Source organism: Equus asinus, chromosome 15, assembly GCF_041296235.1.
Source record: "Equus asinus isolate D_3611 breed Donkey chromosome 15, EquAss-T2T_v2, whole genome shotgun sequence".
Lineage (NCBI taxonomy): Eukaryota > Metazoa > Chordata > Mammalia > Perissodactyla > Equidae > Equus > Equus asinus.
Genome location: NC_091804.1, coordinates 7,045,428 through 7,072,582, shown reverse-complemented (window position 1 = coordinate 7,072,582; position 27,155 = coordinate 7,045,428). Strand labels below are relative to the sequence as shown.

The 27,155-nt window shown below is 50.1% G+C and overlaps 1 protein-coding gene across 5 annotated transcripts; it reads right to left on the bottom strand.

The window, feature by feature from the left end:
- Window positions 1-198: 198 nt before the first annotated feature.
- On the bottom strand, window positions 199-27,155 carry OVOL2 (ovo like zinc finger 2). 5 transcript variants are annotated; one of them, XM_014856078.3, is made up of 4 exons: window positions 25,457-25,980; window positions 24,561-24,790; window positions 12,367-12,556; window positions 199-852 (listed from the first exon to the last, which is right to left on the bottom strand). In XM_014856078.3, the coding sequence occupies exons 1-4, from the start codon at window positions 25,554-25,556 to the stop codon at window positions 539-541; spliced, it is 834 nt and encodes a 277-aa protein (XP_014711564.1). In that variant the 5' UTR covers window positions 25,557-25,980; the 3' UTR covers window positions 199-538. The 5 variants fall into 5 exon arrangements, with proteins under 5 accessions (XP_014711564.1, XP_014711574.1, XP_014711583.1 ...); XM_014856088.3 differs by lacking the exons at window positions 24,561-24,790; window positions 25,457-25,980 and adding an exon at window positions 26,998-27,155; XM_014856097.3 differs by lacking the exons at window positions 24,561-24,790; window positions 25,457-25,980 and adding an exon at window positions 24,145-24,547.

Genomic DNA, 27,155 nt, shown 5'->3' with positions numbered 1-27,155 from the left:
CCACCAACACAAATACTCAACCTCCAAATAACCTGACGGCGAAAGGCACACAATAAGCTCTAACCAGGGAGGTAGATGGCTCAATGCTCTCCTGTGTTGTTTTCATAAGGAAAGTTTCACGAGAACATTTCATTTATTAAAGTAATTCCCATAAACTCTTTCTGAAAAATAAAATTCATTTTCCTTGCTTGAGCAGCATTTCAAGTGGAAGTACTTTTATTTCAAGGCACCATAAAATGGTAGTCTCTCTAAGAACACCTCTGCCTCCATGTGTGAAAACCCTAAAAAAAATCCCCCACGGTCATCACGGCCATCCACAAACTCGTTAACTGTGACTGTTCAATAGGACATGGGGTACAGGGGCCTGACGCCACTATTATAACTGACAGCGTTGGAACAGATCCTCTTGCTGAGGCCCCAAAAGGACAGAGAGATGAACAGAACACTTGTAATTAGAAAGAGCCAGTGGGGCGGGATAGCCTCGAAACCCCAAATCTGTGTAAACGTGGCAGTGCTGGCGTCTCTCCCCACCCCCTCCTCACTTCTCCTCCTCCTCGCTCAGGTTGGCATTCCCCTGGAGTGTGGACGTCAGCTTGTTTTGCAAAAGGGCCGCCAATTTTTTGGAGGTCTTTTTGAGAAACGCGCTGCCCGGGTGGGCACTGTTCACGTGCAGGTACAGGTCCTCCTGGGTGGGGCCGGTGTAGCCGCAGTCCTCGCAGACGTACAGCTTGTCCCGGCGTTGCTTGTAGGCGTACTGCTGCTGCACCCCGTGGATTTTCTTCAGGTGGGACTCCAAGGAGCAGCGCTGGGTGAAGGCCTTGTTGCAGACATCACACTTGTAGGGACGAATGCCTGCAAGGGCGAGGGGCAGACACATCACCAGTCGGTCACAGCCAAGCCAGAGCCTCTCAACTACGAAGCCATTAAAAATCATCATGCACAACCCAATAGCAAAAAACAAACCACCAGACCCAAAAACGGGCAGAGGAACTGGATAGACATTTTTCCAAAGAAGACATACAGATGGCCAACAGGTCTATGAAAAGGTGCTCAACACCACTAATCATCGGGAAAATGCAAGTCACAGCTGCAATGAGACTGCAATGAGTCACACCTGTTAGAATGACTAGCATCAAAAAGATAAGAGAGAACAAGTGTTGGAGAGGAAGTGGAGAAAGAGATCGCTTGTGCACTGTTGGTGGGAATGTAAATTGATATAGCCATTATAGAAACCAGTATGGAGGTTTCTCAAAAAGTTAAAAATGGGACTACCACATGATCCAGCGATCCCACATCTAGGATATGTATTTCATATCCAAAGGAAATGAAAACAGGATCTCAAAGAGATATTTGCACTCCCATGTTCATTGCAGCATTATTCACAATAGCCAAGACATGGAAACAACCTACGTGTCCATCAACGAATGAATGGATAAAAAAGATGTGATATATGGATATATACACAATGGAATATTATTCAGCCACGAGAAAGAAGGAAATCCTTCCATTTACGACAATACGGATGGACCTCAAGGGCATTGTGCTAAGTGAAATAAATCAGACACAGAAAGACAAACACTGCATGGTATCACTTACATGTGGAAACGTCAAGCTCACAGACATAGAGTAGAGAAATGGTTACCAGGGGCTGAGAGGTAGGGAATATAGGGTGAAAAAATCATCACCACCAAAGGTTCAAATTGAGGAAAATGATTAAGGCAGGAGACGAAACTGCTCACAAAGGTTCACAACATCCACACAAACAAACATAACAAAAATGGATGCAAACATAGCCAAAACACACCACCTGGCTTTGGGAGGAGGAGCTTTATTCTTCCCACCTGTATGTCTTTATGTTTTGATTTTATAGTGGGCAAAGTAAACCATGTTTTTATTTTGGTTTGGGTTTCCCTGGAAACAGACCCTGCAACAAAGATTCCAGTACGAGGAGTTATCTGGGAGGTGACCCAGGAAGCCCTGGAGGGCAGTGAAGAAGTGAGACAGGGACACCCTCAGGCAGGGTTGCAGGTGTGGGCAGGTGTAATGTGGATGGATGTACCCAGCAATGGCAGGGGTTGGGGGTGTGGGCAGGACACTGACGGCATCTGCTACAGTTATATCAGCATATATAGTGCATATCCAAACTAGATTTCGTGCTGGCTTTAGAACTGGACTGATATTGGTGGGGCTGGCCTTCTAAATGGAGAGTTCACATGTGCCATATGTACCAGGGAGCTCAACCTTATCAAAGCACAGTGATTCCTATTTCCACCATCAGTACTCATCTCAACTGTGTAAGGTCAGAATGTCAATAAAGAGATATAAGTAAGGTCTACCTTAGGCTCTAAAGGAGGGGATCCTGGCTGTGAAGGAAGCACAGTGTCACAGAAGCCTGGAAACCTGGGAGAGGGTGAGTATCATGTTGGGAGTACGTGGAGCAGAGAGGGGGCTGCGACCACAGTCAGACCATCTCAGAGCCCAGAGGCCAGGAGGGCCACCGCCTGGAATCCCCAAAGCCTCAGGCACAAAATTTAACGGTATGCCAAAAACTCATCAAATCAAGAAAAATAATATTTTAAAAGTGGAAATAAATACAAAAAAAAATCCATGATGAACAAGTTATCAAAATTTTGTGTGTGTGTGTGTGAGGAAGATTGTCCCTGAGCTAACATCTTTGCCAATCTTCCTCTATTTTATATATGGGATGCTGCCACAGCATGGCTTGATGAGCGGGTGGGTGGGTCTGCGCCCAAGATCCAAACCCACGAACCCAAGGCCACTGAAGTGGAGTGCACAAACTTAACCACTACACCACCAGGCTCGCCCCTTCATGTATTTTTTTTTTTTTGAGGAAGATTAGCCCTGAGCTAACATTTGCTGCCAATCCTCCTCTTTTTCCTGAGGAAGCCTGGCCCTGAGCTAACATCTGTGCCCATCTTCCTCCACTTTATGCGTGGGACGCCTACCACAGCATGGCGTGCCAAGCGGCGCCATGTCTGCACTTGGGCTCCGAACCGGCGAACCCCAGGCCACCGAGAAGTGCAACGTGCCCACTTAACTGCTGAGCCACCGGGCCAGCCCCTCATGTATTTTTTTAAGCGTTATTTTTTTTCCCCCAGAATGTTCTAGTTGTTTAAAAAATATTGAAAATTTGAAAAGTAGGTGTATTAAAACTCCGTGCAGAGTCTCAGCCCCAGCCCAGAACCTGAACCGCCAAGGGGTGGGGCCAGGACTCTGTGTTGGCAAGCCCCCTAGGTTTGAGAACCACTGCTTCCATATTCGATTCTGTAGGTCTGGGGTTGGGCCTGAGACTCTGCATTTCCAACAGGCTCCCAGGGGATGCAATCTGAGTTGCCAACACAGAGTCCTGGCCCCACCCCTTGGCAGTTCAGGTTCTGGGCTGGGGCTGAGACTCTGCATTTCTAACAAGTTCCCAGGTGACGCTGAGGCAGCTTGCACCAGGACCTCTTTGAGAGTCACAGGTCTACAGCAATGCCAAATTAAGAGTCAGGACAGCTCTCCAGGTATCTGAAGGTGGCCATGTCTTCTCCTCAAGGTTAAATGTCCCCAGTTCCTTAATGGTGGCTCGTGGAGGGGGGCCAGGAGAGCCACTCTGTTCATGAAGCTTTTTTAAGTACAAAGATGATAAAGAAGTCAAAATGGAAAGAAAATATCCTTCCCACTTCATCCAACCACCTGAACAAATCAAATCACTTTCACTTTTTTTCTGGTCCAATCCAGGGCACACATCATCTCCTGTATCACTCAGGGGAAAAAACTGCAGGATCAGTGTTTTGGTGAGATGTTACTCCAGCCTACTCAAGCAGAACGTGGGCCTACGTTATATTCACACATTCTAGAAAAACTGCCAAAAGTTAAGAAACTCCTCTATAATCCTCAGCACTTGGCACACAATAGGTGTTTAATAAATAGTTTTTAAATGAATGAATGAATGAACCCTACTGGCCTGGGGAGAGAGGCCACATCTTTGGGGCTAGTTTTCTACAAATTTAAGGAATATGCTCACTTATGTGTCACGTGTGCACCATAGTGGGCTTTGTGTTTCTCCAGGCCTTCTGGGCTCTGGCTGGCTCCCCACCTCTCCAGCAGATCAAGCAACACACGTGATTTCAAACCCATGGCTGATAAGAACAGAAATTCACCCAGAGACCTGTTGCTCCTTTCAACAGTTATTGGAAATAGCCCGCTACTATTTTAAAACATCCGAACTAAACCTGTGGGGAAACCAGCACTTAGACCAGGCTTTAACTTGGATGCAGCGAACTCCTGGATGTCCTACTCATGGAGGTCCCCACCCCCAGCGGTGACCTGAAAGGTGATCTGGAAGTGGATGCACTGCTTTGCCCTGGGATCCCTGCCCCTGGGAGAGGCGAGCGTGTCAGGACCGAGTCCAGGATGCCCAGGACCGCGTCTCCTTCGTCTCTTCCTTTAGCAGGTCAGCTGGGCCTCTTCCACGAGCAGAGCACCCAGCAAGGCCTAGACAGCAAAGGCCAGAATTTCAGAGCCCTGCATCGTATGCACGATGGAGAGAATGGGGATGACCCCTACATGGGTCTTTTTTTACCCCCAGGGAGGGGTGGGATTTGAGCCTGGCTTGGAGGATGGGTGACCTGCGCTCACAGAGATGGAAAGGAGAAGACAGCAGGCCCTGAGAGCCCTGGTGATGGCAATACTGACTGTTGCAAACCTGCTCCCCTCCTCACTTTGTAAACACCACATTCATCCCTCACCTATGGGTGCAGGCAGCATTGTCACCAGCAGCCCCTTGGTGACCCTTTCTGGGCTTGGAAACAAGTCCCTCCCTCCTGGAGTCCCCCATCCCCCACGCACTGGGGGGATGAAGGTGGCCAGAGAGGAGCCCTAGACGAGGGAGACTCATGCCAAGTCCTCCCCGACACCAGGGCCTCACCCGCCTCAGTGCTCTCGAGCAAAGGCCAGTCTTGTCCGCGTGTGGAGTGGGATACCGGAACCGAAAACGCCATCCCTGCAGACATCATTAACCCACTGACACCAACACTGAAACAGTCCAAGGCCACTGAAAACCCAGGCATCACACATCTGCCACTCATTAACTGAGTCTGCGGTCTGACTGCTGAACCCCTCCAGCCTCAGTTTCCTCACCTGTACAGTGGGGATGATATTCATACCCCCATGTAAGGCTGCTGAGGACTAACCAAGGCTTCACAGGCACAGGGCCCAGCACACACTGAGTGCCCAGGGACCCAGCTTCCAGAGCTGCACTCCAGCCCAGCAGAGTGCAGATACTCCACTCGGAAGCTGGCTGGTGGAAGCGTATTTAGTATTTGTCTTTAAACTGTGCCTCTGGGTACACTTTTTGTATCTGTATGCACTTTTGGATGTATTACTTATTTTACAATTAAAAAAGGTTCATTTTTAAAAACGTGGTCACTAGGTGTCTGGTGGAGGAAGGAGGGAAGAGACTTCTGCACGGTCCGCCCTTCCGAATGTCCTGCCCAGGCCAGCATTACCTAGTCCAAAAATATTGTGTGTTGGGTTATCAAAAAGGGTTTCTTCTTTTCAACTTTCTGTTCCTTCTCCCAAAATCAAGCTTCATATGACACCTTCCTGAAGAAAATTCTTCCCTCTTGGTGCTTTCTGCTTGCGCTCCTTGCTGTCGCTAAGTGCTCCTTTATTGAACTTTATCCAAACGTGAACTTCAACAAGCTTTTGACAGGCCTCCTTGTGGGAGCAGATATTTAGAGCAACTCCCTTGGAAGGCCATGCGGCAAAGCGCATAAAAAGTCATCACGTGTCTGCCCTCGGGCTCACCTCAGGGAAATCATCTTCAGAAAGGTAGGCAAAGTGATACAAGAATATTCATGGTAGTACTGTCTGAAATGTTAAACAAAAGAAAAAAACCCTGAAAATAGAAATGAGTGTCATCAACTGGGGCAAAGGAAAATGATGATGCCTCCATATTTGAAATTATGTCACAACTCCATATTAAGAAATACTCTAACAAATGTTAAAAAGGGTGAGGGGCGTCTACCTGTGCAAATAGGAAACCATCTCTAAGATACCTATCACACGAAACAAGCAATGTCTATTAACAACATCGGGGAAAGAAAATTAAATGGTGGTTGGCTTCCAGGACAGGACCGGAGGCTTGGCGCGGAGAGGGAGGCTCACTTTGTTTTTCTTTCTTTCATTTTTTCCCCTTCCTATTACTTGTTTAGCTAAAAAGTAAGTCGAAATGCAAATAAAAAATAAAACAGAGGAGAGACAGTTGGGCGAGTGAAGCAGGCAACTCCACAAGACGCAGCAGCTTGGCAGGCGCCGGTGCCTTTATTCCTTCCCCATCCGCCCCTCTCCCAACTTCTCCCAATCTGCATTCTCCCCAATCCAGTCAATCCTTCCCTTTAGGCTCCAAACAAAGACACCATTGTTTCCTCTTCTTCGCTCAAGATGGGATCTGTTTGCCTTCTGTCCCTCTCAATGTGGCCCCGATGGAAGATAAGCCGGAGGGCGTCCTAGGGGCGGGGCAGACACTGCAGCTCCGGCCAGTGCCCCCTCCCCACTTCCCTGACCTCAAATCTGGATTCCTCAGCTTCGCTCTGTGGAACTCAGAAGCTTCCACAGGAACGGCAGGCACCTTGAACTGACTCCTTTATTCTAGTCAGAGTTGTAAAGTTACAAGCAACAGGGGTTACACCCCTGGCACCTGCCCACAAAGACTGAGCTGGGGACCCCACAGACCTGTGTGCCCTTTTCAGCAGTTTATAGTGGCTTACACTTCCTTCTCTAGAGCTTATATTGGCTGAAGTCTTTTACAGAATAAGGAGTCATTTTACAAATGAGAAAAATAAAATACTTGCAATAACTGCTGTGCGTGCCTGAAGAGCCTGGACATCTGGTCACCCTGGTAAACAATGCCCGGACCACACCTGACACATTGCAGCCCCCAGTAAATGGGATTCTGCATTTCCAACACGCTCCCAGGTGCTGCTGCTGCTGGTCCAGAGTAGCGAGGGTGGAGACACTTAGTGCTGAGTCTGGCTCATGCAAGTGCTGGTTATTATCTTTCACTCCAATACACAGGTCTCCCCCCACCAAAAGCAAACCATTTCCTTCCACGGATGGCCATTCTTAGGATGCATCCCAGCTGGTTCAACCTAAACACTTAAATGAACCCAAAAGAGTATTCTCTAAAAACAGGCCCGTGATGTTTTTCACAGGCTGTGAACTCAATATATATTTGTTTCTTTAAAGCTCAGGCCCCCACCTCTCTATTTTGACCTGAGGTGGGTCAACAGCCATGATTTCCCATGTTGGCCTCAGTGATCCAGTCAGCTCCACCTAAATAGGGCCATTCCTTCTATTATGTGTGTAGTGGATGCTGTCAGTCCCTCATCCAGATCCCCCCTATTCTGGGCCAGTGCTTCGTTCCCCAGCTGGCATGTGTGTTGGCAACTAACAGCTCCCGGCTGTCCCCTTCTCCAAGGAATGGGCACTGGGCAATTGACCTCCCTGCCCAGGAGAGAGGCAGCCCTTAGCCAATGTCTGAGTGACATGTGCATAGAAGTGTCCCCCACTTGCCTGTGGACAGGACAACGCAGTGGTGCCATTCACACTTCAGAGCCCCTGTGGGATCAGGCTGGGGCCAGACTCCAGCCGAGGCCACATCCCTGGTCAGCTCCTTCCTCTACCCTGTCGGGCTCCCTGCCACCCTTACAGGTTTCTCCTGAGCGCTCTCCCTCAATAAATCATTTTGTAAGAATCACCATCTCAGAATGTGCTTCTATGGAACCTGACCTAATACAATTTGGATTGAAAATAGCCACTTGTTTGCTGATATATTTTCCCAAAGTGTTAAGGAGTTCTTCTGCACCAGTTTCTCTCTTCTAATCTTGAACCAGATGTCATTTGACTAGCATTCTCCTTCCCCATCTCACATACACCTCGGATTTACTCTTTTCTTGGCGAAGTCATATCCAAAGAAGACATCTTAATCTTTTCTTTCATCTGCTTGGATATTACGGTCAGACATTTTCAGGCTCTCGTTTCCCTGGACCTTTTCCAAGATGTTTTCTTGTGTTTTGAGTCTTTCCTTAGACGCCCTGTTCTCTCAGAGGTTGCAGAGGACAGGAGGAGATATGGGGCAAGGGATTAATCCCGATTTTCTCGGCCACTGTCCTCGTCCACCTCATTAATACTGTGGCTACAACTCTCAGAAGAAGGGTCCTGAGGTCCCAGATGAGTCTTTAAATTGGTCATGGCCTGGTCTAATCGGACTGTAAGCAAACATACCTTCATTCACTGTCTACTGGATTTGTGTGAACAGTGTCATACCTTTGCTTCTGGTATAAATACAACATTTACTTGTAATAGTCAATGGCAAAAATCCAACACTCACGTCTCAATCAAAGGCAAGACTGAATTTGCAGGATTCTAGTGACATCTTTTGGAGCCAGTGATGTTGTTCACAAGAACTTAACAAATGTCTGAGAACCCCCATTTTTGCTCTTTTTGCTGATTACCCCTTTTGCACAGAGCTCAAGAGATGGAGAGGGGCCTCTCACGCCATGCGGCCAGGCCTGCTCCTGAGCCTCCTGGCAGTGTGTCCAGGGCTGGGGCTCCTTCTGAAGTTTGCAAGCAGCCAATGGGTCAGTGAGCCCTGAGCTCCTCTTCCCAGCTCATTATTTCCTGGAGGCACGTCTCCATCAGGAAATAGCCAGGGCAGGGAAAGCAGGCTCAAGACATCTCCATAATTCTGTTGATCACTTTAGGAGTCAAAATTATGATTAGAAAAATTTTAAATGGTTATCTGCAGATTCAACAATCTCAGTCAGTGCTGTCCAATAGAAATGAAAATACAAGTCATTTTGTAATGTAAAAATGTCTCGTAGCCTCATTAAAATAAGTAAAAAGAAACAGATGAAATTAATTTTAATGGTTTTTTTAACCCAATATATTCAAAATATTAACATTTCAACATGAAATCAACATTAAAAATTAAGATATTTTCTACTCTTTTTTTGCATTAAGTTTTCAAAATCCAGTGTCTGTTGTGGACTTACAACACACCTCAATCAGACCTGCCCCATGGCGGGGGCTCGGCAGCCACACGCAGCCCGAGTGGCGCAGGCTTCCCCCGACGTCTCCTGAGCGTGAGCCTCCCCACCGGACAGAGGGAACTCTGGGCAAGCGCAGGTGGAAGGCATTCTTATTCACAACTACAGTGATTTTCAGCCCCTCCTATAAGAGTCGCTCTAAGTGTGACCTTTGAGAAGCAGGAGATGGAGGAGCGCAGGGGTCAGGGGTCGGCGGGGGGGAGGGGGATGCAGGCCAGCCCCTTTCTTGCTCACTCTGTGGTGAGAGGCCACCTTGGCCCCACTGAACACACACATTCAGGCTCCTCCACAACCTGCTAAACCCCAGGGTGGAGTGTGCAGTTTGTGCCAGGCCTGAGTTTCCCTTTATCTCACCTTGCAGAGCAAGCAGGCTTCTAGAAACTGAAGGGGGGCAGGCTGGCGAGGCCCCAGCCTCAGGGAGAATGCTGAGGAGGCAACAGGAGGCAAAGGGGGCAGAGAAGGGGGCTCTAGAGAAAAGAGAAGATTGCGAGCTGCAGGAGCAGTCGATCGTGGTTCCCAGCTCCCCCACCTTCGGTTGTCTGACCTCTGGAGCTGGGCCGACTCCTCTGTTAAACGAGGGTAACACCAGCACCGACTCCTCGGGCTTGCCTGAGATAACAGAATAAACACCATGGGCCTGGCATGGAGGACAGTGACCAGTTGTAGCTTGCTGCCGTCTGAAGAGGCTGCGTTAACTCTCTGAAGGGCCTCCCATTCTCTGTGAGCCACGCCCTCACTTGCTAACCCTCTTCCTCTCTGGGGCCAACACCATCAAGCCCCAGCCCCAATCCCCTCAGCCCACCACCAGGTCCTCTCAGAGAGTTCCCGTATGGCCAGCAGCTTCCTGCCTCTCCTGCCCGGAAAGGTTCCCCAGCAAATAGGATGGGCCTAAATGGGGCTGGGGGGTTTGCTGAGGAGTTGAGGGTCCCAGGATGGACCCCCAAGCAAGCAAAGATGGGAGCTGAGCAATTCTAGGCTGCATTCTGTATCTTTCTTCAGAGGGACCCCAGTGGAGTTGAGCCCAGTTGCCCACAGTGGTAAGCCACTCATTAGCTCGCTCTCACTGGCGTCTTCTCCTCTCTTTCTCACCTCCCCCTACCTCCTGGGATCACATCCCAGATACACTGCTTACACAGTCAGCTAACTCAGATCAGAGTTCTTAACTACTACACCACCGACTCAACCTGCACACTCTTCCCCGAGAAGAAGTCAGTCCCTAACACTCCCTCTCCGTCAATGGAGAATTAACTCAGTCACAGACGAGGCAGCTCCAGCAGCTCAGTGTTTACTCAACTGAAGGTACCAAGAGCCAGCAATGCTCCCTGATCCCCCTGTACTCTTAAAGGCCAGGGTGAGAAAGTGACCACAGAGCCTACCAGGCAAGGGACATCCTCAGATCGAGATGAAAAGCTGAGAAACTCTCCAAGACAACCAACAACAAATGACTGAAGAAGTGGTCCCCAATTTCCCCCAGCCCCTTGGGTCAGTTGTCTATGAGCCTTAGGACCCTCCCCCAGCTACAGGACCCCCCACCATTCCCCAGGACCCTCCCCCACTCTGCCACTCCCTAAGCATTCTCCCCACCCCAACCTAAGGTGCCAGCCTGGCCACACAGAGCTCAACCTTTGACTGATTCACTGGTGCTATGGACTAAAAAAGCCACATAGCCAGACCAAAAGAGTACACACCATAGGATTCCATTTCAACCACGTTTAAAACCAGGCAACAGGAATTTATGCCGTTAGAAGTCGAGATGGTGGCTCCTGTTGGAGGGAAGGAGTTAGTGACAGGGAGGGGGCAGTGACTTCTAGGGGCTGGAAATAGTCTGTTCCTTGGTCTGGGTGCTAGCTATGCAGGTGTGTTCACTTTGTAAGAATTTCTAAATTTGTTGAACTATGCATTTATGTCTTGTGTGCTTTTCTGGATGTATGTTACATTTAAATGAAAAACTCCCTTCAGAAAAAGTTTTTAAAAAGCAAAAAAGAAAAGAAACCTTTTAGTGTGCCAGCCCACTCTAAGGAGGATGCCTCGCAGCCCAGGAAGGCATCATGCCCAAGATTCTAAGAACAAAAAAGTGTGATAAGGGCCATAAAAGAAATCTGAATACAGAGGCTCTGAGGAGGGCCCTGTGTGGGGCATGAGGGGCTGGGAGCCCCATCTGGAGGGAGGAGTGGACATCTTGCCATCCCCACCAAAATGCCAGGGGAAACCCTAAACCCTGGAAGGGCTTCAGGGATCAGGGAGAGCATATATAGTATATTCTATGAGGCAGTCAGAAGAGTGGGTGGCGACCAGGATGGGGTTAAATGGTTAGGATGGGATGGATTTAAATGAGATGAAATGTGGTGAGATGTAAAGAGACAGGATGGGATGGGATGGGAGGGGGAGGTGAAGACGGGACCCAGATTGTGAGGAACTGTACATGAAGCCCATCAGGTTGGGGAGTCTGGATTTCACCCTGCCCAGAGTTGGGGGAGCTTTTTTAGCAGGGCAGTGGCATCCTTAGAATTCTCCTCGAGGGATCTCTCTGGCAAAGGTGTGGACTGTGGACCTCAAAAAGCCTAGAGGCCAGATGTTTCTAAGATAAAACTAATGAGGCCGGAACCAATCAGAAGAGCTGGAAGAGAGGTCAGTGGGCACCCCCAGGAGTCTGTGTGAAATGAGCTAGTGAGGACCCAGATGTACCCTTCATAAGGAGAGAAACTGAGGAAGGCCCAACGGATGAAGACACTTGCCTGCCACCCTCAAGTAGGAGGCTCGGTGAGCTCTAAGTGAGCTGAGCATCTTCGTCCCTTTTTGAGCTCTCCGGAGGAACATGATGCTATTCTGAGACAGGCTTACTTCCCAAGAAATGAGCTTAAAACACCACCGGTGGGACCACAGGAACCACATTCCAGCAGTCAGCCGGGACCGAGGGCTGAACATGATCTCCCGCAGCACTGTGTCAGGCATCCATTCTCAGGAGACTTGCAGCCAGATTTCTCTTGAGCTGTACTAGAATGTGCATCATTATCCCCATCTCACAGGGGCGAAAACAGGCTAAGAGACGGGGCTTGCCTGGCCCAAGGTGACACAGTCGGCAGGTGGCAGAGCAAGGAGGTAAACCCAGTCTGGCCCCAAATGCCCCATCCTGTGATCTTTCCAGAAATATAACACTGCTCCATGCTCTTGACTTGTTTCTTTGGTGGGAAATGAACAGAACTCTTGGCCAGAAAAACAAAACCAAAATCGAAGCACATGCCCCCTTCCTCACCTGTATGCGTGCGGACGTGCCTCTTCAGGTCGAAGGTGTCGTTGAAGCCCTTGCCGCAGAAGGTGCACAGGTGCCTCTTCACCTGGTTGTGGCACTTGAGGTGCCGGTTGAGCATGCGCTGCAGGCGGAAGCCCTTGCCGCACAGGTCACAGCTGTGAACCGCCGAGTCGCTGCACGTGCCTGTGGTGAACTGGGACAGAGAGAGGCCGTGAGGACCCAGTGCAGGTGGGCGTGTCCAGTGCACTTACTCCAGGAGGGCACCTCCCTGGGTCTCTACGCTTGGCCTGGTGGCAGCTTCTGCCCCTAAAATTTTCTAGCAGGTTTTGGTTTTGGGGAAGGTGAAACAACTGGCAGCTCCTTCCTACAGTCATTCTCCCCTTCCTCCTTAGAACAGACCTCTGATTTTTTGCTGGGCACACGGCCCCAGCTAAACATCTCTCTTTCCCAGCCTTACAGCAAGTCACAGCCATGGGACTACTTGGCTGATGCAATACACCCTCCCTAAGGGGGAAGGATGGTGCCCTCTTCCTCCTTTACTCCCTCCTGCTGGCTAGAGCTCAACAGCTCTGTGAGAGGGAAGCCAGTGCTGAGAATGGAAGAGCAGAAAGAAAGGAGGAGTCTAGGTCCTGTTGATGTCATGGAGCCTATCATACAGAGTCCCCAAAGACAGCCACAATCAATTCCTTCCTCCCTGTGCCTGCATATTGCTCCATCCATCAGGAGATGAAGACCATTGCCTCTCCCCTTGGATTTGGGCAGGGCCTGCATCAATTCCAGATCTTTAGGAGACCTTGCAGCTTCCACGTCCTCCCTCTTGGAAACCAGCTGCCACATAAGAAGTCCAAGACCACCATGCTGTAAGGAAGCTCAAGCAGCCACGTGGAGGGAGAGAGAGGCCACATGGTGGAGCACTGAGGTGCCAGATATGAATAACGCCTCAGCAGATCTTCCATCCCAGCCCATGGGTGCCACTAGCTGAGTGAGTGACCTAGCCAACGCTGCCAGAGGAGAACCACCTAGCCCAGCCGTGCCCTAGTTCCTGACCCACAAAATCGTGAACAAATAAAATGATCATTTTGGAAAGTGACTTGGTCAGGATCCCACAGCTTCATTATCAGCAAAACCATAACCGAATCGCAGGCTCTGGCCTCCTGGACCAGTGTTCTTCCAACACTGCCTCTAAGGGAGACAACGGAGTCTCTAACTATGTGATGGAAAAACACCAGAGCTGATACAGTCCTCAAAGGTTTCCTAGTTACCAAATCAGACCTTTCAGAAGATTGATCCACTTGCTCTGCCAAAATTCTATTCAGAAAAGGTCCTAAAAAACATTTTCAGAGAAATATAATTAGCCAGAAGAGCTGGTCCTCTCCTGGCTCAACACCATCCTAGCCTCAAATACCCTCCGCCTCTCATCCACCCTGGTACTGCCCTCCACTGAGGCCAGCTCAACCGTTCTCTGCACCCCCAGACCAGCACCTCTCAAACCCCAGTGTGCACACGAAGCCCCTGGGGGTCTTGTTAAATGCAGGTTCTGACTCAGAAAGTCAGGTGGGGTCTAGATGCTGCATTTCTAACCAGCGCCTGGGAGACACCACTGAGGCGGTCCATGGACCACCCTTGAGATGTGACGCGGAGCAGTGGCCCTCACACAGCTCAGTACTTTACTCCATCTCATTCCAGAGGGTTTCATTACACACAAATGCTTTCTCAGAGTTCATCTAGTTTTCTCAACTAAATGCCCTGTGGAAGTGCTTGTGCACATTCCTGCCCCCAGGCCCCAAGCCCACACTCAGGCCACTGCACTGTCTCAAAGTGTTGTTGGGCAGTGGAACACAGGTGGCAGGATGCAGAAAGACTCGAGGGAGCCGCAAGACCCCAGAACAGAGTTTTCCAGTCAGCCTCCTCCACCGGTTCGGTCTCATCTGCTTGGAGCTTGATTAGCCTCAGCTGACAGTGATGCAAGCCTGATCTGGAAGAAGCCCTGTGCCCAGAGCTGGAGGAGGTACAAGGACTGCTTGCCCCCAAGAAGCTGCCAGTCTAGTGGGGGAGCAGAGCAGTCAAGAGGCCACTGACCTCTGGGGAGCCCCGGGTGCAATGGGCACCTCAGAGGGGCGCCTACCCCAGACGTGGAGTGTGAGGGAAGGTGCTTCCAGAGGAAGTGAGCTCCTCAGCCAGGCACAGACGAGGAGGAAGAGATGGGGAAAGCAAAGAATATTCCAGGAGAGGGTGGCGGGAAATGGAGGAATTGTGCGTGGTCCCGCATGGCCAGCCTGAGCCCCAGGAAAGCAGTTAATGAGCAGAGCTGTGGTAGCAGAGAAAGTCTCGACCTTGGGGGCCCTAAAGTATCTCAACTCTATTCAGAGGACAAGGGGGGGGCTGTTGGAAGATACAGGAGGACATCCGCAGGGGGTGAGTTTGATGACCCAATTGGATGGCCGTCCTGGGTCCCGGACTACCTCAGACCCCACCGCTGCCCTGTGTCCCGCAAAGAGGCTAGGGACTGGCACTCATGCAGAGGGAGACTCAGCTGTGCCGAAGGCTTTCCTATTCCTACCATCAGGACAGGTCATGGTCTCCTCCTTGTACAGCAGTTCCCATTCTGGCCATTGCCTCCCTTGAAGGGATGAGAAAAGACTAAATATGGCCCAAGTATTGGCAAACTGAGTTCTTTGAGTTTCTCAAGGCCAAGTCTACACAGGATAAAGGTCATCTGAGAGGTAGTGAGGGACTACCAAAATAGAACATAGACAAATGACCCTGGTAATTCCAATCAAAATTGTGTAGAAAGCTAGAACTGTCTTTTGAAAGTCCTGCAGAGAGCCAGCCCTGATGGCCTAGTGGTTAAAAGTTTGGTGATCTCACCACTTCGGTGGCCCGAGTACAGTCCCGGTTACAGAACCAAACCACTCATCTGTCAGTAGCCATGCTGTGGCAGCGGCTCACATAGAAGAACTAGAAGGACCTACAACTAGAATATACAACCATGTACTGAGGCTTGGGGAGGAAAAAAAAGAAGAGGAAGATTGGCAACAGATGTTAGCTCAGGGTGAATCTTCCCCAGCAAAAAAGAAAAAGAAAAGGAAAGTCCTGCAGAATGTGCCAAGGACTTGCCAACTATAGGTCATACCCGAAATCTTCTTTACTTTAATCCTTTTGGCAAATTCCTATTTTTAAAATGTTCTGCATGTAATATGGATACCTTCGATCTATTACAATCCAGGATGAAAATCTCAAATCACTGGAATTATTTTGTTTGAAAAGAATAAAATTTTGAAGGGCAGAGGGAAGGGAGATTAGTGACAATTTAAGGGAGTACAGGGCCATGGATCATCCGATCAAGATACAGAAAGCTTTTTAACACAGGGGAGAAAATTAGAGTGGGGGAAGGAATTGGATACTTAGAGCACCACGTTTCCAGGGGGAAGGTGCCTGCTGCTTCCTTAGAGCAAAAACAGAAGTTCTCCAACTGTGCCTCAGCAAAGGCAATTTTTCCATTTCTCCACCTTTATGTACACTCCCATTTCCCAGCATGGAAAACTGAGCCAGCACAAACTGATTCATTCAGGGAATTCTCCTAAAGTGCACCCTCCAGTCCATGAAGTGCTGCTTGCCACCTATATATGTCTATGACCAATCCAGCCCCTAGACGTTAGCAGCTTATATCTGAAGCCGTAAGAGAGGCTTGCTGAAAGAAGATGTCAGGTGAATTAACCGGCAAAGGACCATGGCTGATGGAGCGAGCTTCTGCCAGACTATTCCACTTCCCAGAAAGGAAAGGATATTTGTGGGATAAATTCCTAAACGTGATAGTGTATTTCACATGTCATGTGCTTTGAAATTTGGTAATAGCAAAAGACTGGAAACGACCTACACGTCGTCAACAGAGACTTGTTAAAAAAAGATGGTAGAACCATATAATTAAAGTAGCTAAAATAAGGAAAGAGGTCAACTGCCAGCCACATGAATGAGCCTTCTAGAATGTCCAGCAGCCCAGTCAAGCCCACAGAAGACTCAGGACCTTACTGTCACATGACTGCAACTATAAGAGGAACCCCAGGCAAGAACCGCCCAGCTGAGCCCAGTCATTCCAGAGAACTAGAAGACATAACAGTAAATTGTTTTAAGCTCCTAAATCTGTGGTTATTTGTGAAGCAGCAATAGATTAACTAAAACAGTAATAGTTGTGTCATAGTCCCTTCAGAACACCAGATATGCCACGTTTCTCAGTGTTCTCTCCCAGGATGAGCCACACGATGCAGAAGACACACCTGGTTTCCTGCAATGATGTCCCACGCGCCAGAGGACTGGCAGTCCCTCCCTGGGTCACGTGTCTGCTCATGGGACCATCTTTATTACGCTCACACAGGTTTACATGTAACACTCTACCTCCTAAAAGTTCAAAATAGGGTTAACCAATCTTACCTTGTTACTCTTCTCTGCAGGTAGTTGACCACAACTAGTTACATCTTAGTCATCTTAGTTACAAAATCAAAGTGGAATGTAGAGTCAAGAAATGCTAAGGATCAAATAAAAACCTAGCCCTGGCCAGCTATGTGATGTCATCGAACATCCCTGGGCCACACTTTCCCAGATGTAAACGATAAAATGGTATTAGAAGTTCTCTTTTCCTGAGTTCAAATTCTGCTCCACGTCTTTGGGACGTAGGCTAGTTACTCAACCTCTCCAAGCCTTAATTTCATCACCTGTAAAATGGGATAATAACGATATTTGCCTCTTGGGATTGTTAAGGAATTAAATAAGAAAAGCAACTTAAAAAGGAGCTGGTGTTCAATGAGTCCTACCTCTTAGAGTTTGACAGCTCCAAAATCCCGTGATCCTAAATAAAAGTTAATTAGTCAAAACCCCTTGTTTCTCCATTTGGCTTTAAAATTTCTCTCTTTCTGATGGAAGAAAAAGGGAACTAACCTTCAGTGTGAACCCCCAGCCTCTAGTCTTTCCTCCACAACTCTGAAATCCACAAAGCTCTGAAACCCAATGTTCCCTCCTATCTCCCTTGGCAGTAAGAACCGCCCCACGCAGGCATGAAGCTGTGCAGACTTCACCCTGTTTGCTGTCAACATTCACGTTTTGATATGGAAATTATTAACGTTTTAATTACAGAGTACTGCTCCAGACCTGGGGGGGGGGGTGGTATTTATACCATGCTACCTTCTGAAAACGCTTCATAGTCTCACCCTTAATCCAAAATTAACACTCTGCAAAACGCTTGTTAATGAAGTGAGGAAGCTACTGTGGAGGGTGGGAGATGACCTCAGTCTGGAGATTAACTCTGGGCAGGAGAGATGAAGAGAGACTTGAGTTATTCTCCAACCCCACAGCTTGGTGCTTTCTTGCTTGCCGTCCTGTTTTCTGCAGGATCTCGGCTTTCAAGTTAAAAAAAAACACAAAGTTCCCCTCTAGCTCTTGTGAAAAACAGGCCTCTGCAGCAGAAACAAACTGATCATTGTATCAGTGCTGCTGACACTTCGGAGCCTCCAGAGAGGCAGGGATGTTGGCTGGCCCTCTGATCAACCTCAAAGCTAGCTGAGGTCACTTACCTGTCAAATTTCTGAAGGACAAAAAAAAAAGTTCTTTATTTTCTGTGATGCTTCCACCAGATAAGTTCTTTAAATTAATGGTCCTTGTTCCTGTGGGTGGGTACTGTGAGTCCAGGCTACCTTCTGGTGGCCATTTGGACAAGATTTCCACTGACAAATTTGCTATCCTTGAGTGCTCAAAACATGCTAAGCATATTCCCCTAATTCCTTGGTACAAAAATTTTCCTCTTGGTCCCAGTACCATTTCCTTAGGCTTCACAACTCCCCTAAATGGCAGGACGGAGAACTTTCTCAAATGCAGGGATGATGAAGGGAATACATCCTAATAATCCAGAAGAAACTGACGCTCAGAGAACTGTAAGCTGCTCATGCCCACATGACTTGCAGGGGCCCACACTGAGATTTTGAGTATTGCTTGTTGTCTGCAAAGTTTGTGCCTATACTCCCACCCAGACAGGTCCATGGGTCTGCACGTGATGTGGGGGAGACGGAGAGGATGAACCTTGTTGCTTGTCTCATATCATGGTGAGAAAGAGCTTCAGATTCCTTTCACGTGGGACTGTCAAGAGTAATGGCTAAAGTGTCAACGATACCTTCCACAATGCAATACAAGAATGCTAAAAGAGTAAGGATCCCTGGTTTGGGCTTTGCCACTAACAGCCGAGAGGAATTCAACAAAACCTCTCTGAGGTCTACCTTTCTCCCCTTGAAAATGAGGAGACTGGACCACATAATATTTTAGGGGCCCTGTAGTAGATCCTACGGATGGACATGCTCAGCATCTATTCCGTCTCCTTCTGGTGGGCCTTCCTGTACTGCAGAGGCTAGAATGCTAGAAACTACATTTCCCTTTCAGCTAAGATTTTCAGCTGTGAGTTGGGTTCTATCAATGACATGCACTATCAAGAGATTTGAACTCAGGCCTGAGCAGATGCAGATGCACGGCAATTATTTTACACTCTGCATTTGTAGAAGTATCATGATGCACAAGCAGGAGCCAAAGAGGCAGCAGCTGCAGCTCCCTAGGTGGCCCAGTCTGCAGTGTGGCTCTGGGAGCTCAGCCTGGTCTTTCTTTAGTCCATTTAGTACCCTATAGTTAACCATTCTCTGCTTAAGCTACCTACAGTGGATTCTGTTGTCTGCAAGGAAACCCATGCAGTCCCTTCTAACAATAAAATCCCACTTAGCCTATATTCAAATTAAAAGCTGGTATAGCTAACATTTATATCGTTCTCCTATTCCTTCTCTTTTCTCTTTTAATTAACTTATTAACCTTTTTCAAGCATCCATTCCAAGCATTTTCCTAGATCTCTCTTTTCTTCTCACTTCCTGTGTTTTCCTCCAAATGCTTTCATTTCTGTCTAGGGACTGCTGACTCCTTCTTCCCTACCCATATCTCTGTTCTATGTTGACTTATGTCCTCTTATGAGTCAGGCATTACTGTACAGGGTGCTGGGGACACAAGCCCAGTAGGAAGTGTTCCCTGCCTCTGGTCGATCTAGAGTCGAGGAGTCTGGTTAGCCAAAGGTGCGGCCAAGGAGATGGTCAGTGACTTACAATGGAGGCCGGGGAGACGGACATCCTATTCTGTCTCAGGAGACAGAAGACAATAGGCAAGGAGGTAGGAATGGAGCTATGTTCCCAAATATCAAATGGATAGGTTTTTTTTAAAACTACTTAAATCTATGATTCACAACAATACTTAAAAATAAACTAACTGACCATCACTAGAGAATTCTGGTAAGCCAATTGATTACCTTGAAAACTGGTAAATAACAGGAATCTCATTCTGCCTTTCCTAAATGAACTGCCTCACTGGGAAACCAAATAGCAGATGAGGGGAAGAGTTTCTCTACAGAAGAATGTCAGCTAATAAATGAAGGATGGAAATAGAAGATCACTGTTCTGCAACCCCTGGTACCCTGAAGTATTCAGACCGTGAGCATCAATGGCTGCTAACATCACAAAGAGACAAGCAAACGTCATGCGTCTCTTGATGGAAACAGACAACCCTTACTGTGACAGATTTTAGCTAATATAAAATAAACCTGATCAAGCATCTAGGCCAATGTTATCCAATGGAATTTTTTGCAACAATACAATGATAGAAATGTTCTAATCTGTCCCATCCAATACAGTAGCCCCTAGTCACACATGGCTATTGAGCACTTGAAATGTGGCTCATGCAACTGAGGAAATTAATTTTTACTTTTACTTAATTTAAATTTTTTCTTTTTAAAGATTGGTGCCTGAGCTAACATCTGCTGCCAATCTTCTTTCTTTTTTTATTCTTCTCCCCAAAGCCCCCCAGTACATAGGTGTATATTCTAGCTGTAGGTCCTTCTGGTTCTGCTCTGTGGGACACATGATGATCAGTGCCATGTCTGCTCCCAGGATCCAAACCAGCGCAACCTTGGGCTACCGAAGCAGAGTGCGTGGACTTAACCACTCAGCCACCAGGCTGGCCCCTCTTAATTTAAATTTAAAGTCACATGTGACTATGGCTACCACAGTGCAGCTGCAGATCCACCTACCCATTCAGAGAAAACACAGGGGACAAAGGAACATCAGACATCATGGTGACACATTCTGCAAAATCCAGATTGCTGGAAACTCTACAAAACACATTACCCAGCTCTTCAACAATTGACTTGTAACATGAAAAAGAAATCAAGGGAAAATGTATAAATTAAAAGAGATTTGAAAGACATGTCAATCAATTATAATGTATGGACATTATATGGATCCGATTCAGCAAAGTGAAAGAAAAAAAAGGATGAATGTATGAGACAATTAGCAATGTAAACACCATTGTAAACGTGGGTGTGACAATGTATTCTTATCTTTATCTATTAGAGGCACATTCTGAAGGATTTATGGTTGAAACAGTACAATGTCAGGTGCCAGCCCTGTGGTGTGGCGGTCGAGTTGGAGCACTCCACTTCGGTGGCCTGGGGTTTGCAGGTTTGGATCCGGGGTGTAGACTGCTCATCAAGCCATGCTGAGGTGGCGTCCCACATACAAAGTAGAGGAAGATTGTCACAGATGTTAGGTCAGGGATAATCTTCCTCAAGCAAAAAGAGGAGGATTAGAAACAGATGTTAGCTCAGGGCCACTCTTCCTCACAAAAAAAGAAAGAAAGAAAGAGAAGAAATAGTATAATGTCTAAGATCTGCCTCAAAATTGTGTCAGGGGAGGGATGAGCAGGACTGGTCCTGGGCTCACGGTTGTTGGGGCCAGGTGACAGGTGCTGTGCCTTTGAAACTCTCCATAATAAAAAATGAGGAAAAAAAAGACTACTCCATATTCACAAATCTGTCACTACTGGAGACTCGGACTACAGAGCCAGGTAAAAGGCCAGGAATACATCTGACAGAATTCTAAACCCAATTCCTTTCGAAGAATCCTTGGGAGAGGCCAAAGGAAGAGAGAAAAGAATGAGATGAGCTGAGAAGACAAATTCACTTGCTAGTCCATACCAGCCACTGAGTCAGGAATGAATAACATCACCTCTACCCCACAGCTGGAGACCTGCAAACGGGTCCAGCACAAAGGGAGGTAAAGTGGCCTGGACCTCCGGCATGAACACTTTCCCAGATGCACATCATCTCCCTAGCCCGATCTGTTCTATCAATTGGCCTCCTCAGTAGTAGAGACCTGAGACACACAGTCAAAAGGCAGATAGGCTGGGAAAGGCGACACTTCCTAACCCAGACCTCTGACTCCTTTCAAGAGCCGCTTCTCAGCACAAGCAGGCTGGCAAATCGCTTGTCCCGACCGTGGGCAACAAAATATTGGACGGTGACAAAACTAATGCCCTCTCGGGCAGTTTACATGCGCACAAAAGTGCTAACCATTTGCCATCATTATCTCATTTAATCTACACTTCTGAGAGGCCCGTTCTATTTTTTCTCCATTTTACAGATCAGGGAACTGAGGCTCAGAAGAGATAACATATCCCCAACCACAGCTGGTCAGACAGACCCAATCGAGGTTTTTCCTTCTCACAAACCTTCCAGAGCCCCTCCTCTGACCACCGAGGAGCATCCACACTTCTTGGCTTGGCCCCTTTACCATCTCGCCTGTCCCGGCTACGATTCCAGCTCAGAATCTCCCCCTCCCCCTGACTCCTGCAGGCCCGTTTTCCCATTCTCCAGCCACCACAGCGCTAGTCCTTTCCTCACTGAAGCTCTGGGCTCAGCTTATACCACCCTAAAGCCGGCCTCTCGCCCTCCTCCACAGCCCTCAAATCCACACTGAGAAACCTTCCCCCGCCCAGAATTGATCACATCTTTGCTTGTGCTTCTGGTTTAGCGTTCACTTTCCTATAATAGAGTTAATAATTAATATTTGTGTCTGTCCACCAATCCAAATAATTACAGCTGGAGTTACTGGGCACCTACTGTTTCCTACTCTTAACGCATTTATCCTCATAATTCTATGAGGTGAGTATCATTATTACCTCCATTTTACAGACAAGCAAACTGAGGTTCAGAGGGATAAGCAACTTGCCCAAGGTCACACAAGGAAGAACTAACAATGTTGGAGCCTAGAGGCTTAACTGTGACTATCAGATGATTCTGAAACAAAGATGGGAACAGTTTTATTTGCTGGCTGCCTCCTCCACGGCAGGCACTCCACAAGTTAAACGGGATGTGGCCTCTCTCTGTAGGGCACTGGCTGAAACCTGCCCTTCCTCTGGTCCTAAAAGCCAACTGCCTGGGGAGTGTCTTCAAGTCATTCAAACTGTCATTAAAACAATGCATCATGTTTGTGCCTCATCCTTGAGCGGCTTCCCTCTTCTTCTGGATAAGAAACTAATTCCTAGAGTTCAGCAGCTTTGCACAAAATTCCAGAGTTACACACACAACAATTCAGCCAGCCACTTGAAAACGGCCAACACCATGGCCGATAATTCGGGAGGCCTGGAGCGTCTTAACACCAAGATGTCCCCTATCTGTGAGGAGCTGAGAGAGAGAAGGAACCTGAACATCCTGGAAGCTAAATTAACGGTCGAGGAGCAAATTCTGTGCCCCACCCCCACCCCTGGGGGCAGTATTTAGGCAATGATCATCGAAACAAGATTGGTTTATTCATCTCCTTAATCCAGGGCTCCAATGGCACTGTTTTGCCCGGAGCAGCAAACAGACATCTCCTAAAATGTTGGTCAAGGGATTGGATATTTTTCCTCTGCCACTTTTCTCTCCAGGGTCACCTGGGCAATTGGGGGACAGAGGGGCAAACTGGCTACAGTCAATCCCAAAACAACATTGCAATTGTCTTTACAGCCTGGTGATAAATATGCAAGTGAGACACTTTGTAGAATTTCCTGAAGGGCAGAGCCACCAGTCACAGGCAAACTGCCCTCCCACTTAACCCCTTGTGGCCCAGAAAGGCCCCAGGCCGCTGATCTTAACACCAAGCAGCAGGCCGGCCCCTAGTGAAGCTATCTTTCCTAAGGATTCCAGCTCAAGCCTCCAGCCTCAATTCATAACCAAATGCACCTCAGCCCACCCCCGAGCCAAGCCCCGGGAGCCAGGAATATGCAGAGGGGAGGGATGGCCTCTCCCAGGAAAACTAACGGGGGCTTTGCCACTCCACAGCAAACGCTGGGTTCCTCCTCCCCATCGCCCCCACCGGCCTGGATAGCGGGGCTGCGGGACCGTCCCGGGGCGCCCAAGAATTATTACCTACACTGAGGACCTGGAGCCCGCAAAGCGTCACACTGTGGCCCAGCCGGCTCGCAACTGGGGTCAGGTGACTCCTAAACCGCCACTCCCAGGTCCCAGCTGGCTGGGAGTCGGTGGAATGGGATTCCTCAATCTGAGCGGGCAACGGATACTTTTGAGCAATCATGGAAGTTCTACCAGGACAGGGCAGATGGGCGTCCCGATAATCGGTCTCTTACAGCTCTAGAAGACGGGGTGGCGGTGGGCGTGTGAAGCGCCGTGATGGAGGAGCACAAACACTCCAACCGACTGGGGGCAGGTCACTGAGGCAATATGCAGTTGAACCCGTTTGTCCATCAATTTAATTCAAGAAGACTTGAGAGACATGACAGATTTAAAGCGCCCAGCACAGACCTCCTGTCTAACGGATACGCACGCCATAATTGGCACTGGGAATAGCTGTTGTTGTGAGAGGCCTACTGTGTGCTAACTACCACCACCGTTTCCAGAATGCAAGGAAGGGTGTGAAACTCTCAGAATTCACATACCGCTAGGAAACGCACCCCGAAGGTGGAAGCTGGGAACCTGGGTCCCTCCTTTCTGAACTGGGAAGCCCGACGGCCTGGTTATTCCTTGGGCCTTGAGCACAGAATGAGCTGCTGGAGGGAGGAAGCTGCTCCTGAGTCTTTTAGGCAGTTCCTGAAGCCACCTCGGAAGACTACGCCCGCTCGAGAAGCCGGCCTCGGGGCGCAGGGGCGCGGGCGTCTGGCTACCCGGCAGGCGGGAGGACGCGCGGAGGCGCCCTGGCCGCCGCCCAGGGGCAGGTGCAGGAGCTGCGCGGCGGGCGCGCTCCGTGCACTGGTGCCCGGCGCGCGGGCGGGCGCGGCAGGGAGGGGCGCGGACACCCGGAGCCCGACGCCAGGGCGTGGTGCAGGTGGCGGCGAGGGCAGAGTCGACACTGTACCTTGATTTTCGACCTGGCGACCGGGCGCTGCTTCGCCGCCAGGTGTCCACCTGGGCCGTCGGCGTCGCCGGGTTCGGGGGTTTCGCGCTCGGGGGCGCGCGGGGACAAGCTGCTCTCGGTGCCTCCGGGCTCCCCCGCGCTGCTGCTGCTGCTGCTGCCGCCGCCGCTGCTGCTACCGCCGTCGCTGCGGCAGTCCTCCGGGGGGTCGTGGACCAGACTGCCCAGGCCCACTGCGGAGGGAGGGGCCGCGCCCCGACACACAGACACGCGGCGTCAGGCTCCGGCGCCCGCGGCAGTTTGACCTGCGGGCGGTGCCGCAGCCGCCCCGCCCCGGACCTGGGCACTTCGCCAAGTGGGCAAAGCCGCGGGGGTGGGCAAGCAAGCCCCCGGCTTGGCCTCCCGAACCAGCTCAGGGTTCTGGGGGCCGCTCCTTGGTCCCAGTTCTCGCGGCCACGAGGAACCGAAGGCCATGAGCGGCGGGAGACCACGCGCGCCAAGTTTCCTCTCCCTGGAATGGGGGTAGGAGGGTCTGACCTCTATCCACCTAACCCCAAAGGGGTTGACGGATCCTTGTGCAACCCTGTGAGGACATGGGACTGCTGGTAGCCCCTAATGGCCTTCAATCCCCCCCAACCCCTCCTGGGCCACCTCGGCCCGCGCTGAGCCAACGGTCCCGCCGCCGGGCAATTAGAGGCGCCCACTAGGGGGAAGGGGGCGCAGGGCGTCCCTGGTTTCCCAGCCTCTTAGTCTCGATCCTCTCGCACCTCAGAGACCTTCTCCTCCCCGCTGAAGGGGGTGGGGAGTCCAGCCCCTGCCGATGAGCAGAGGGGACCTGGCCAGCCCTGCCCCCACCTTGGGAGCCCCGCGCCCAGGCCCGGCCCCCGCGCGGCGCTCACCTGGGATGTAGGTGTCTGCCCTTTCCTCATCCGGGAGCTCATCCCAGCTGCGGACCGAGACCCCCAGGCTCCTCCTCTTCACCAGGAAGACTTTGGGCATGGTGGGACCCCTCCCCGACTTCGGCCCCCTCCTCTTGGCTGCTCCCCGCTAGGGACGGCGGCAGTGGCTCGGTCTCCGGCTCCAGGCGGCCAGAGCCCACCTTCCCGCCTCGCCTGCCCTCTCCCTCCGCCCCCCGCCGCGGCGCGGCCCAGGCCTCTCCCCCACACGCCCGGCGACTCCCAGCCGCCCTGCTCGGCGACACCTATGCCTTAAATCGCGGGTGAGACCACGCCGAGGAAAAAGTTTCATAAGGTGGAATAGAAAAGGCACCAGGAAACTTGGGAGTGAGCATGCGCCCTGCAACATAACGGTGTCAACAAGCTCGCTACCTGTCCGACCGGTTCCGGCGGCCGGGGCTGCCTGTTCCAGCCCTTCCTTAGGCATGAATGTTTGCAAAAGAATTTAACGTCTGATTCTCCCCCCCTCCCCTTTTTAAAAAGGGAAGAACGTTTTTTAATCAACCCCCTTTCCCCATTCCCCCATCACAGGCACCTCAGGGCGAACTCTTTTAGGTAAACCCCAGGACCGCTTCCCAGGGCATCCCTCTCAAGAGTTGGGGCCTCCTGAGAGCTGCCCCCGCCCTCCCCCCCCCCCCAGTGGATTTGTCTCCGACAAGCAAGCCTGAAAATGGCTCAGTTCCTCTGCACCTTGTGGATCATTCCCGCGGCTCGTTGAAATCTCGGCGAGCGGAGGGGGAGGCGGCGGGGAGATTCTTCAGGACTCTGGAAAAGGGGAACTTGGGGGCCCCCATCATCTACAACAGTCCCCCAAATAAACATAGTAATAATAAATTTAAAAATTCAGCATCTTTAGAAGACGTTATTTTACTGATTTGTGCCATACAATCTAAGAAAAACGTCAGCTTGCTCCGCCAAACCAGCTCCCACCCCAAGACCTTGCACCCCAAGAGCACCCTCACCGCAAATAAACACACAATGGAAACAAAAGCCAAGCGCATGTTAGCAAACGCAGCTTCGAAACACATTTTTTATCCTCGCCACTCCCATTATTGCCTCCTCTAACCGCCCGCTCCCCAAATTCTGAGACTGGGAAATACCTTTCCAGGAAGCCAGTAAAGTGAAGATGGGCTACATCCCCTTGCTGCCCCTGCTGGGGAGGTGGCTGGAGAACTTTGTATTTATTTGTGTTTTGGTTTTTCCTATCTACCTTTATACCCGGAGGAGGGAGGGAGGGAAAGAAGGGGAGACGGTAAAAGAAAGACGCCAAATTTCTAAGAGCGGCTGTGCCCGCGTTGGGGGGCGCGCTGCCCCTCCACGGCCCCTGCTCGCTTGCGCCTAGGGACGCACAGCACTAGCTCCAGGGCCGCGGCGGGCACCCGCCTTCGGGGGGTGATGAGACGTGCGCCAGCTCCGGGGGCTGCGAGGCCGCGTCTGGCCAGGGGTGCGTTGGCTTCAGCAGCTCGCTGATCAGCCAGACTCACCTGTCTGTAACCTGACCGGCTGCGCGCCCAGCCCACAAGCCCGGGGAATCAACACAGCGGTTTTCCCCGTCCTCTTCCGCCTTCGAATGGCCCTTGGGGACACGGCAGCCTGGTAACGGATTTCGCGGCTTGGCTGGAGTACTCTCCCGGCGCACGGA

Excerpts from the sequence above, each read along its gene's own strand:
- OVOL2 (XM_014856078.3), bottom strand. The coding sequence starts at position 25,556 with ATGCCCAAAGTCTTCCTGGTGAAGAGGAGGAGCCTGGGGGTCTCGGTC. Across the intron at positions 12,557-24,560 it reads TCGCCAGGTCGAAAATCAAG|TTCACCACAGGCACGTGCAG; the intron begins GTACAGTGTCGA and ends TCTCTGTCCCAG. Across the intron at positions 853-12,366 it reads GCACGTCCGCACGCATACAG|GCATTCGTCCCTACAAGTGT; the intron begins GTGAGGAAGGGG and ends TCGCCCTTGCAG.